The 12269-nt window shown below is 45.9% G+C and overlaps 1 protein-coding gene across 2 annotated transcripts; it reads left to right on the forward strand.

Annotated features, from left to right (window-relative positions):
* Window positions 1-475: 475 nt before the first annotated feature.
* Window positions 476-11897, forward strand: LOC129380613 (endochitinase-like). 2 transcript variants are annotated; one of them, XM_055062161.2, is made up of 7 exons: window positions 476-659; window positions 2168-2382; window positions 3339-3433; window positions 4345-4456; window positions 7726-7893; window positions 8394-8513; window positions 11747-11897. In XM_055062161.2, exons 1-7 carry the CDS (start codon window positions 524-526, stop codon window positions 11879-11881), a joined length of 981 nt encoding a protein of 326 aa, XP_054918136.2. In that variant the 5' UTR covers window positions 476-523; the 3' UTR covers window positions 11882-11897. The 2 variants fall into 2 exon arrangements, with proteins under 2 accessions (XP_054918136.2, XP_072143296.1); XM_072287195.1 differs by lacking the exon at window positions 11747-11897 and having other exon boundaries at window positions 8394-9293.
* Window positions 11898-12269: the final 372 nt, after the last annotated feature.

The following is a 12269-nucleotide window of genomic DNA, read 5'->3' on the forward strand; positions in this document are numbered from 1 at the left end:
ATTTCCCATAGTCAACCTCACTGGGCTTTCGTGCAGTACTCGGTATATTCAGCCTTGTTAGCTCAGATGGTCCAGCGACCACACGGCAAGATGCTGGTGTGGGCATAAATCCGCGGACCAGGATGAATTTTTCTTCTCCTGCGATGTTTTCTTTCTGAGAAACTCGTATGGTTTTCCTTTTTAGCTTCGTACGATAGCAGGTTAATGATTATTATGTCTTTTATTTTAATATAAAAATCCGTCGCTCGTGCTTCAGCAAAGTTATTTGTCAGATCAGGAACGTAACATGGTGCTGAAAAACCCATGCATGCTGCTAAATCTTACTCCCTTCACTAGCCTCAGCATAGCGTGATACTGCTTTTTTGCAAGTCCGGCCAGTTTCAGTGGGGGTGGTTCCCAGTAGATGTGAAGCGCGGCATTTATGCGAATATCAATTGAACGGTAGTGTTCAAAAATGTTGGTTGGTCTTGCAGCAAAGAGTCCGTCGTTCCAGCCTCTTGTGCTGTGCTACTACGATCCGACCATGAGCGCCACTTTCACTCCAGCCTTTACGAGGTCTGACCTCTGCATCGAGTGCTGCTCGTATTTCATCTATGACGGTCTCGAAGTAGACGCCCAGGGGATCATCAAGGAAAGAATCGGCACCGGACCTGCTTCAGGTGGGTGACCTTACGGGGTAGGTAGTCGCATTTGCAGGCGGAAGCGTTTTCGTCGTCGCCGTGAGTACGCCACCATTCAGTGTCGACGCGTTGACAGAGGTGCCGTGCTTAAGATTGTTAAGATTTGCGGGCATGTTTGCGTGCCGCGCCGTCCATCGCGACGGCTCATTGGAGCTGAGGATGTCGCACGTTGCGCTCAGTGCCGGTGTGCTGGTATGGTGACGTCGCATCCGGTTCCGCTGGTATACGGTCGGTCGCGTATACTGATAGTCGCCTTTCTCTGGGCGGTAACCAGGTCACCTCCAGCGATTGGACTCTCCGCAATCTTTATGTACGAGCGGTCAAGCCAGCGGAAGAGCAGGTTTGACGAAAGAATGCGCACACCTCGTTTCCAGCACAAATGTTTCAGAATTTACGCGAAGGCGGCTTCGCGGAGTGAAAGGCGTCGAACTGTAGTAGACACAAAATCCACGCTCATCGAGAGCCTCAGGTAGTAAGAGAGAGATCAACCTTATTTTACAAAGTGCTCTCTGCACGAGCGACCGTCGCTTGCAACACGTTGTCACGTGGTGTTTTTAGGTTGGGAAATTCCCTGGACGTGCTTAATCTTTTGCACGAGGAGTCCCCAGAGCATGGGGAGGAAGTGTTCTGGTGGAGCGTTCGCCCGCGACAGAGAAAGGAATGAGGTCAGAAGGGAGGGATGGAGCTATATAGGGGTGATATTTAGCGTGATCGCGTGTCCCGTGGACGTGGAGCACAGTCGCGAAGCATTCAGAGTAGGTGGTGTGCCAGCGGCGCTCTACGAGGCGTGCGACGACCCCGTTGACCAATGTCACTGTGAGGACTTGGAGAATGAGCAATGCGATGGTGGCGTTTAGTTGAGAAGGTGTGGTAGACGCACGTGTCGACTGTCGCATGTTTCGCTGTTTTAGGGGAGGCTCTTCTCTGCCTGTGCTTGGTGCGACAAGTTCTCAAGGGTCGCCACACTGCGCTAAAGCTGCAGCTGTTACAGTTCACCAACGTGCCAATACAGGAATCTTTAAAGAGAACAGCCGGTAATGCCGCATTCGACGCCAATGCGCGTCGACCATCGGAGCAAAGGAACCCAGTATCAACCTACCCTACCCTCGCTTTCCGGAATGTCGTGTCTTATACGCAACATCCCGCCGCGGTAAACACAACCGGACGGTGTCGCTGTCTCTAGTAGTGCTGGAAAACGAAGTGCAAGATATGTGTGCTACGACGAATTTCGTCGTACTTTCAGCGAGTTTTTCGGGTACCGTGATAGGTAGCGTCAACACAGCGCCTTCAATAAACCTCTAGGCTACATAAACGTTTGAATGTCCAGCACGTGCTCACTGAACCAGCAGTGTAACACATGTTCGCTGTCTGTATATGATATATACGAGCTGAATGTCCAGTACGTCTCTGACGACTTTTTTTTCTTTAATCGGTCAACCCAAGTTGTTTCACAAGTAATTTTTTTAACCATGATCTCGCACTAACAGCGTTGACCATCAGCGACTGGCTGCAGCTGAAGCCAGCGGGGAAAATGAAGATGCTATGCGGCCTACGCGTCGAGCTGGCGCCCGCATTCAAGGACGCGTTGGACCCTCGTATAAAGACGATAGTGGATACTTTACGCTCAACCTACGCCGATTTTGACGGTGCCGCATTCATGTGGGTCTCCCCTGAAACGAGCCAGGAAATAATATTATACCAGGTGAGCAATGAAACGGCCATATATAGGGCGTTTCAGCGAACACTTTCAAAAGTTTTGAAAGGTTTCCTGTGGCATATAGCACAGTTCTATGTTCACGAGGTGGTCTACACGAAGCGGCGAACACTACTTGCACAAAAAGTTGGAAAGCGCAATTGACTAATTAACACAAATTCACTTGATGGCATACATATGTGGGAACTTCATCTCATGTAAATTCTTATAAAGCAATATTATGTTCTATAATTATCAAATATTACGCTCAGTGCGCTAATATCGCATTCAGAAGCGAGAGTCCCGGCACAAAGATTAAAAAAATGATGCGCCTCAAAGTATTGCTTTTGGGCGTTTCAAGCACATTTTCTCAGAACTTGGCATGCTTTGCTTTGCTCTGTCATACCAAAATACAATTTGCCAGAATGCGCGACCATTACCTAATTGTAGAATACAATAAAAAGCTCCATTGAAGAATATCTTCTAATGTGACTCCTAAAGAAAAAAAGGAAAGGAGAATGAAGGAAGCCAATTTCTTTCATGTTTGAGACCTACATATGTCGTGTTGACGCATGTCTCTGCAGTGCTGTCTGTTCTCATGCTTTCACAACCTACTCAATTATGTCACAGTGACGTGAACTTCTTTCAATTTTGATGTCCTCTTTTGTTGTGATGAGGCAAGTACTAAGACTGTACCCGAGACCTTTTACGAGAACTTAACGATCACATGGTTGCTACAAGCTTTCTCTTATCCCGGAACTTCCAATATGTGTTTTATTCAGTTATAAGGGACCAAAAATCCTAGCGCGCGGCCGTGGGTCCTGGATTCATCACGACAATTAAAGCTTTATTTTGCCTTATTCTACAATCTTTACCCCAATATCTGAATGCATTCGTCAGGGAAGTGTCGTAACATTACTCTGGACAGTGGCGTGTCGTACATTCCTGCTTCCCGACTCTTCCAGGCATTGCGCAGCGAGCTCGATCGGGCCGACTACAAGATCATTGCCCACATTGCGAGATTGCTCATCGATACCTACAATTTCGCCGAGATGAAAAAGTAAGTTAACGCTAATTCTTCAGAAAAGTATTGGCCCACGCGTAGGCGGAAAGTGATTCGGTGAGGCCAGACATGTGTCAACACTTTGTAGAAAGTCTGCCTGTGGAAGAATCAACAATTATACAATCATGAAATAACTGAACGCATGAAGCAACTGTGACGTGCTGCATTGCTGGTCAGACACGTAGGTACTGATAAATTTTCTGCTTGAGCTACTGCCTATGAATCTGTTAATCGGACTCACAAAACCGCCATGTGCGCTGTAAGTTGTGTCATGGTAAAACTGAAACGATGGCCGATTTTAGTTTTCACGTAACCATCCGTAATTTTGCCTCAGTGGTTTAATTCTGGCATCGATACGCTGTTTTCTGCAACCTTAGCAAGCAGATAATGGAGTGGTCGCTTAGAGGGATCCACAGAATTGGCGTTCTGTCATGAATTTCAAATTTGGTAGTTTATGTTTCCCAGGCAAAGTTATGTAGATGTCGAGAATATAATGGTATGCGCTAATGCATTGTCTTGTTACAAAACTACCGCAAAACAAGCTCTAATTTCTTATTCCTTATTGCCATGTTTAAATTGAAGGTTGGAATCTAACAAACAACATATATACAACATATAAAAAAGCCATCAAACAGTCTCCTTGCTTATTACTGAATATGTACTAAATGTTGCGGGGAAGCTGAGAGTCACAAATGTTTTGCCGTGATCAGAATGCGCTGAAAGACATCTTGAACGTTGTAAATCAACGAACAAATGTGCTTCCGCGATATGTACTACAACTAATCACCAGTTCGAACAAATGGGTTATCGCAGACGACGATTACGTGTTTGATACAGAAAACAGGCCATGGTGTGTATTGGCTCTAGGTGTTATGTACTTGTACATTCGCGTTTTTTTTTTTATCCAGGTATGTTGACTTCATTGTGATAAATACGCACGACTTTGCTGTTCATGGAAAGGCCTATCCACCTTGCATGTACGAATCTGGAAGCATCATGGATGTTGTGGACAAAAACTTGGTGCGTGAACAGATAGCTTGATACTCACAACAAATGCTGTTCAACTAGGGCGCGTTGACACGCAACTTTGCTGATGACCGTTACTTCCTTCTTTCGAAGATGTTTTCACATCTGCGTCTAAATATTTATCTCTGCGTGAGGAAACTAAAGTCGTCGCTCCATTCAATCTAGCGGAACGCCATCCACACGGGTGTTTAATTTTTCATTTCAACATTCGCACAATTTGTTTCGCAGTGTTTTCAACCTAGAATCAGCACTTGTGGATTGAGTCGCGGTGCTTGATGGTGCTAGGCTTTGCGGAAATTAACTCACGCTTATTGTTCTGTGGGTGAGCGCGTATTTGTGTGTCGCATGCTGCATGTTGAAGATAAGCTACGATAAGTTAAGTAACGTAGTGGTGGTCCAACCGAGCATCGTAAGTACAAACTACAGGCATACCGTACATTTCTTCTAAGAGCACATCATCTTCGATGATTCTTAGTTTAGGTAGCACTTGACTGCGGCTGAAAAGAAATCCAGACATGAGTGACTATTTGAACCCTTTGCCTCGTACACTAAGAACAGCATTCAAGTAACCCCGGCTGTTCGTTATGTTAAAGGCAGTCTTCATGAAGATGCCCCTTGGTATTGCTTTGAAAAACAAGTATTTCTTATGCCTTCCGGAAAACTCCTCAAATATTTTGTCCTAAACAACGACACTCACCTGCCAACAAATGTGTAGTTCCATCTATTGGTAAACTGCGCACTGGAGACAAGCACGATTAGCAAACCCTCCTGCGGTGGTCTTTCCAGAGCCTGCCTTTATTAGGTGATTCCTGAGATTGTTACTATTCGGAGTTCGAAGCATGTAGTCCTCCACCCTCCTGAAACTCTTATTATTTGCGCGTGTTTGCCACGTCCTTCTTCACAATGCGTGATGATACGATGCTCAAGTTTCAGGACAGGCTGAAGTGAATGCTGCTTCCAAAGCGGCACGGACTTTAGAAGATAATATGAAAATGGTATTGATTAACGCCTTGCAACCAACGCCTTCACGCTGTCCGTACCATAAAGCTGCTCTTCGAAGACTGTCGGCTTTCAATACCAAGCGACCCGCCGTGGTGGCGTAGTCGCTTTGGTGTTGCGCTGCTAAGCCCCAGCGTGCGCTATCTTATCCCAGCCCATGACAGCCATATTTCCACGGGAGGCAAAATGCAAAACGCCTGTCTAGCGTGCACTTGGTAGACGTCAAAGACACCCACGTGATCATAAATAATCCGGAGTTCCCAACTACCGTCGTACCATAAAACTCCTAAAGAGAAAACGAAAACAAGAATGTTAAGCGTCGTAGTTGTCGTGGTGACGCTCAAAGTATATTCAAATGATGTTCTGGCATCAATAGAATTCGCTCAGAGTTGTTTAGCTCTATGTACAAGGCCATGTCGTGAACATCACGCGAGAGTCTCTAAATGTGAATAGGAGCTGGAGTCACTGCAATGCTGACCGTTCTGCGCATCTCCTTCATGAAGTTGTGAATCTCGGAACAACTCGGTCAACGCAATGCGAACGCTGGTGCAGCGAGAAAAGAACGCATCGTGGAGCGCGCGCGCGCGTGAATTACGATGCGTTCTTTCTTTAGTGAATCAGCCTTCGAATTGCGATGAGCGTTGCGCCAGGGCGTATCTACCACATTTGCGGTACATACCAGAGGATAAGGCTGGCGCAAAACAGTCAGTGACTGTCTTGTATACCCAATGCGAATGTCATCTGTTCGCTGCCCAAATCGGGGGCCATGTCGCGGGTAGAACGGTTGGGTTGGTTTCGCACGATCGTTTGTTCTATTTAGAGGTACATTGTCGCGTACGTTTGGCGAGTCCAGAACGATGTGAGCTTCGTGGGATCCGAATATCCAACTACTCTCGTCTCGTAATCTGTACAAGCTGAGGCCTCCTAGTTCACGTTGGACAACGAAACAGGTGTCAAAATGAAACTTGGAACCAGAAAGACGTACCAAGTTTGTGTAGAGCTAGTTACGGAAGAGTAAATGCGTAATTATCAAAAAAATAAAAGGACGAAATGAAACATATATCCACTCGTTCAAAGTGCGTCCGCACGAAACCAGAATCAGAATATTGCATTACTTAACAAAATACGTAGGCCGGTCCTGGAGATAGTGAAATCAAGAAATGTTGGCTGATCCCGAAGGTAGTGCAGTCTAAAAAGACAGAAAGTAAATAAAACGAAAGCAAATGTTAGTTACAGAGCTCAGGTACACGAATAAGAGGGCACTAAAGCATTCTAGTAAGGTGGCGCAGGAAAAATTAAGGCCACTCAACAACGGTTGATATTCAAGAAGCCAACGTATTATGTGGGAGCCTCTCTTCCTTCCCGGATAAAGAACATGGAAAAACGTGAAACAACAAACCACATCCTCGCCGGAAGGCTTTGTCTTTCTTCATTGTCAATGGCATGTTGACTTGCCTTTTCTCTTTTGTATTGTGCGTTAGGAAACAAAAGTGTGAAAAAATAATAAACATGGTGGGCTTATTTCCTATAGCTTACTAAAGTGGCTCATAGTAAATACATATTACATTATCTGCGTTGCATGGGCTTATTTGGTAATTCGTTTTGACTGGTGCTCATATTTAGCGGGGGTGGGAAGGGGGTTCGTGGGAAGAAGGCGGAATGCGAGAACACTAGTGTACTGTGCAATAATGTAAATTCATTTGAATTGTATTATCTGAATAAAATTTAATTCAATTCAGTTCAATTCGAATCACGTTAAAGTGCAATATGCGGTCAGAATATAATCCAGAGTCCCCAGCCAGGGCGCGCCAGATAATCAATTTTGGCACGCAAGAACCCAGAATTAATTTAAAATGTTTATGTCGTTCTGTTTAAAAAGATATTTTGTGGAACCAGCTACGACGAGACGTGGTTACGAAATCTGATATTCTGCGCCATACCTGTTATATTTAGAAAACAAGCTGAGTGTTCTTGTTGGATATTTATTGCGTAGGAAACGCAAAATCTAAATAATAGAAGGTGTGCATAAATGCAAAATAATAGAACGAGAAAGAACGCTCATTCTGAACTGTACATCCCCACTTGAAACACGCGTTTTTTCATTATAGGTAAGGTTTTTGCAGGCGTAAAAAGATGCTACCCCATGGCGGATAGGTATATAATTATTTAGCTGGTTCGTGTACTTTGTGAAGCTAAAGGGACCATAACTTATACGGCGGTGAAAGGTTAACACGGATGCCCTCTCGATCTGCTTCATTCGGTAGGTGGATGTACTTAACCGCATCCTAACGGTGGCTCCGTTCGTGAGTACAAGGCTGGTGCCAACCGTGTCGACAGTCGGCAAAAAGTACGTCTTCGAAGACGCGAATAACGTGAATGTTGGTGACCGCGTCGACCTGTCAAAACCTCCGGAGGACTCTCCTCTCTTCAAGGTGCGCATATATCGGTCTTGAATGCCTGGTAGGCTCCTTAGAGCCTGCTTTTGTTTCCTTTTCGGCCCTTGCTCACATAAGCGGTCACTGTGTATTCCGCATTTGCGGGAGTGGGAGTTGTGTGAGCATTTACTAAGAAAGCAGATGTGAAATTCCAGCACCTATTCAAGTTTAAGCTTAGCACGAAAGGCAGAAGAAGTCTGATGCCCATGACAAAAATGGGTTGACTCCGAAAACCGACTCTGTGGTGCAGCTAAATGGATGCACTCAGAAAGCAATTAAGTATATACTAGCTTCGACTCATATCTCAGTGCTTTCATAGGAACGATATTTCTACTGACCCCCGATGAGTACTGACGTTTCATACTTCATTGTTTCTTTGCGCACTGCGGTCGACAGGTTGTTGTCGGTTTGCTTCCTCTAATTGCTGGGTATATAATTAGCACTCAAAATAGAATAAGCGTCAAAATAGGCGCTGTTTTGTTTCACTGTTCGCGCAGTTTTGTCAAGATAGAACTGCATGGACCACGAAGATGGACGACAAAACAAAATGCGACACTGCCTTCAACAACATGAAAGAATGGATCGGTTTCGAAAGCCCGACGTCCGTCGCGGTCAAGGTGCGTGAAACTTCAAATATACACCGCGCGCACTTGTTTGACCTCTCTCGCATTTCTTTTTTTACACGTTTAGACAATAGAATACTTAAATGTGCAGATACCCGAGAATGGCCAATGGTGAAATTTTACAACGTGCGGCCACTTTACGCACTTAAGTGACGAGCGCTTTCCTATAAACCGCTGGCTGATCTCTGCTGAAATTTCGCGTAGGCGTACAACTTCACGTGAAGTTTGGCTTCGTACCACGTTTGCCTGAATTCGTTGTCAGTTTTGCGCATGATAAATTCAAACTAGACGTCGTGTGCGGTGATGCCACTCAAATGTTTTTTTTTTTTTCATTTCTGATGCAAGAGAACACTGGAGTCATCTTTCAGGGCTACGCCAAAAGCACGGTGGTGACCGTAGCCGTAAGAGACTGCGCGACCGTTCCGTTGCAGTGAAATCAACATGTTTTGAGTTGCATCGTCGCTTTAACCCGTTTGCACGGTGCGGCGGTACACACAGTTCGGATTTATTGTTGAGCGAAACTGCATGTTACTCCATGTTTTGTAAGTTACACATGTTACGCATGTTATGAGAAAGAATCAAGTGTCCTCTTGAGCCAAAAAGCCGGCGTCTGTGGCAGCGGAACGGCCCCTAAATTACCATTGGCTGCGACCCCCGTTACTGGTGTGCCTCGATGGAGGGAACACCTGCTGCCGCACCAGATGTTGCTTGAGGGGAGAGGGCACCGCCGCGACACCGCGTCACCCTCGCTCCGCCTGTGTTCCCCTGCCTGCGCTACCCGCGCGTTTCTTGACAGCGCAAGCTCTCACCTGCGTTTTAACTTCACCTCGGTGATGGCTAAAAAAATAAAGTAAAAAAGAACGGAATCGATTTGAAAGCAAAAGCTTGGTGGTAGTCATTCTGAAACCTACGACTCCACGCTCAGAAGCCGAGGAGTGTTTTAGCCACTGGGCTAAACCAGCGCCTCCTAGATAGCAAGCTGTCCTGTATGCTCTGCTTTATGGCATCTTGCAGTATACTTAGACCAAATTCACCTTGCCAAGCCAGACGTGATAGAAGCGGTGACGTCAAATCACCGCGCCTTGCTCGGGAGCGTGCCCATTAGGTTCGATGGCAGTCGGGAGTGATAAAATGACGTCACAGACCAAACTGCGCCGGCCTTTTACTATCAAGATGTTGACCGAGCATTTCAACGCGCGCGCTCGCCCGCAAGGAGTTCATAACTCGAAGGACCGCTCAGCGGCGTTCAACTGGAAATTACTACTTTCGCACTCACAACTCGTCATTAACGTTTAGGTGGCCTCGAAATTTCAACTTCGTGTAAAAATTGCACGTCTGTGCGACGAAGTTTGAGCAGAGATCAGCTATCGGTTTAGCAGGTGGGGCTTGCAACATTTAATTAACATCTGGCCAGATTCGAGCACGCGTCGTGTCAGCAGCATTCTAACCGCCAGCGACGGCCAGATCGGCGACTTTATGCCCGGGCGCGCAAGGCAATTTTAAGTTCGTATTTTTCTGTTGTCCTTTTTCTTCAGCAGTGCGCCTCGCCGCTAGAAGACCGCTGACACGCCATGCGGTCGACGCTCGCGCGATATCATTAAAAATTGCAAAGGCGTACACCAGGTGCTCTCATTTATGCCACATTCAATAGAATATCATAAGAACCTAACAAACACTGACACCTAGTACAACATAGGGGAAATTACTTGTGCCTAATAAATTAAATAAAGAGACAATAAATTAATGGAAATGAAAGTGGCTGAAAAAAACAACTTGTCGCATGTGGGGAACAATCTCACAACCTTCGAATTTCGCGTGCGATAGTCTACCAATTGAGCTATCGCGGCGCCGTTTCCCCAACCACTTTCTTCGGTGTCTGTTTCCTAGTAGAACCCTGGGAGTGTTAGCCAGCGCCACCACTCACAGACCTTGGCGTCAAACACCCTTTCTGCCACAGGCGTCACGAGAACGTGATCTTTTCGGGTGAAGGCAACCGGTCAATAAACCCACACATGCTATCTGCATCAATGTTGCCGGATTCGAGACCCTTGTTATGTAATGAACGACAAGAAAGGGGGTTAACCGAAGGACCCAATTTTTATTAGTCATATAATACGAAGTCAACAAACACTGACGCCTTGGACGAATTAGGAAAATTACTTGTCCCTAATAAATGAAATAAAGAAACGATAAATCAATGGAAATGAAAATGAAAAAAAGTGGATTAGTGGCGGCGCTGGCTAACACTCCAAGGGTTCTACTAGGAAACATAAATACCAAAGAAAGAAGATCGGGAAATGGCGCCGCGGTAGCTCAATTGGTAGAGCATCGCATGCGAAATGCGATGGTCGTGGGATTGTTCCCCACATGCATAAAGTTGCTTTTTCAGCCACTTTCATTTTCATTAACTTATCGTCTCTTAATTTAATTTATTAAGCACAAGTAATTTCCCCTATGTTGTCCTAGGTGTCAGTGTTTGTTGGCTTCTTATGATATGAGCAATAAATATCCGGCCCCTCGGTTAACCCATTTTCTTCTTGTTTATTCAATAGAATAGTCAGACAGTGAAACACAGATTTCCCTCTCGGACTGCTAGTCAGACTCTCAATTTATTTAAGCCGTCCAAAGTTGCTTGCTTGGCATATCTTGGTACTCCACAAAGTAGTACTGCAGCCCAAAGATCGCTCTTGATGCAATCGTATCATTTTGCCAATCACAATTGAAAAATACACCAAAACGTTTGTGCTTTGTAGTGTAAACGCCTGCACAGTTACAACTTTCCTTTTTTGCACACTAGGCAGGTCTGGGGATTTCTAGTGTCCCCAACGCAGTGGCCTGATGCTGCCTTGCGTTGAGCACCACAGGGTCTCTCGTGCTGTCTAGTAGTAGTCTACTGCCCCAGTCTAGAGCTGCCTGGTGCGCACATGACAGTGGTGGGGTGCTGCCTAGTGTCCACACTACTGTGGGTTAACTAGCGCGCACATCGCAGTGGCTTAGTGCCGTCTAGTGTGCCCACCATAGCGGTGCTTGTTGTGCACACCACACAGGTCTGATGCAGTCCAGTGCGCACACCATGGTGGTCTGGTGCTACCTGGTTCTGTGCGCATGCCACTGGGGTATGGTGCTGTCTGGTGTGCACGCGCCCGTGTGTAGTGGTGCAGACTTAGTTAATCTGTAATGGAGCAAGTGTCGTCCTTTCTGCGTTGTTGCAATCTCCTTTGCCGCAGACCGAGTTGGTGAAGAAAAAAAAACTTCCGGGAATCGCCGTTCTCAACATAGAGCAGGACGGCCGGGAAGCGTGCACCGGCGACAAGAAGCCGTACCTGCTGGGTGCTGTGCACCGGGGCCTCCGTATGCCTTGAGGGAGTAGAAGAACGATGACCGACTCCCACGTGGAGTTAGTAATCGAAGCACGTATATGAAACAAACAGAAAACAGCAGCACAACGTCTCGTTTTTGTTAAATTCTTGATTAGATTTTCGGCACCATTTGTGCCAGTGTTACCCAATGAAGGCTGAAAAATCAAACCGTACACTTACATGTTGAAATCCAAAGAAAACAAAATCACCAACAGGACACATTGCAGTCGTTATTAAAAGTCTCATTTAGTACGTTCTTTGTGTGTGAGTGGTAGCGTACGACATTGCATTGCAGAGTAGTAGGAAATCTGATAAAATAACTTTTGTTTTGTGGTTTAGTTAGCCCTATGATAAACTATAGCAAAATGCAACTGTGGAACGTGTTGAAGCA

This window comes from Dermacentor andersoni, chromosome 3 (assembly GCF_023375885.2).
Source record: "Dermacentor andersoni chromosome 3, qqDerAnde1_hic_scaffold, whole genome shotgun sequence".
NCBI classification, from domain to species: domain Eukaryota; kingdom Metazoa; phylum Arthropoda; class Arachnida; order Ixodida; family Ixodidae; genus Dermacentor; species Dermacentor andersoni.

Bases quoted from the DNA above. Each gene is read 5' to 3' on its own strand.
- LOC129380613 (XM_072287195.1), top strand. From the start codon at position 524: ATGAGCGCCACTTTCACTCCAGCCTTTACGAGGTCTGACCTCTGCATC. The intron at 660-2,167 runs GTGGGTGACCTT...TCGCACTAACAG, and splicing joins CGGCACCGGACCTGCTTCAG to CGTTGACCATCAGCGACTGG. The intron at 7,894-8,393 runs GTGCGCATATAT...CTGTTCGCGCAG, and splicing joins AGGACTCTCCTCTCTTCAAG to TTTTGTCAAGATAGAACTGC.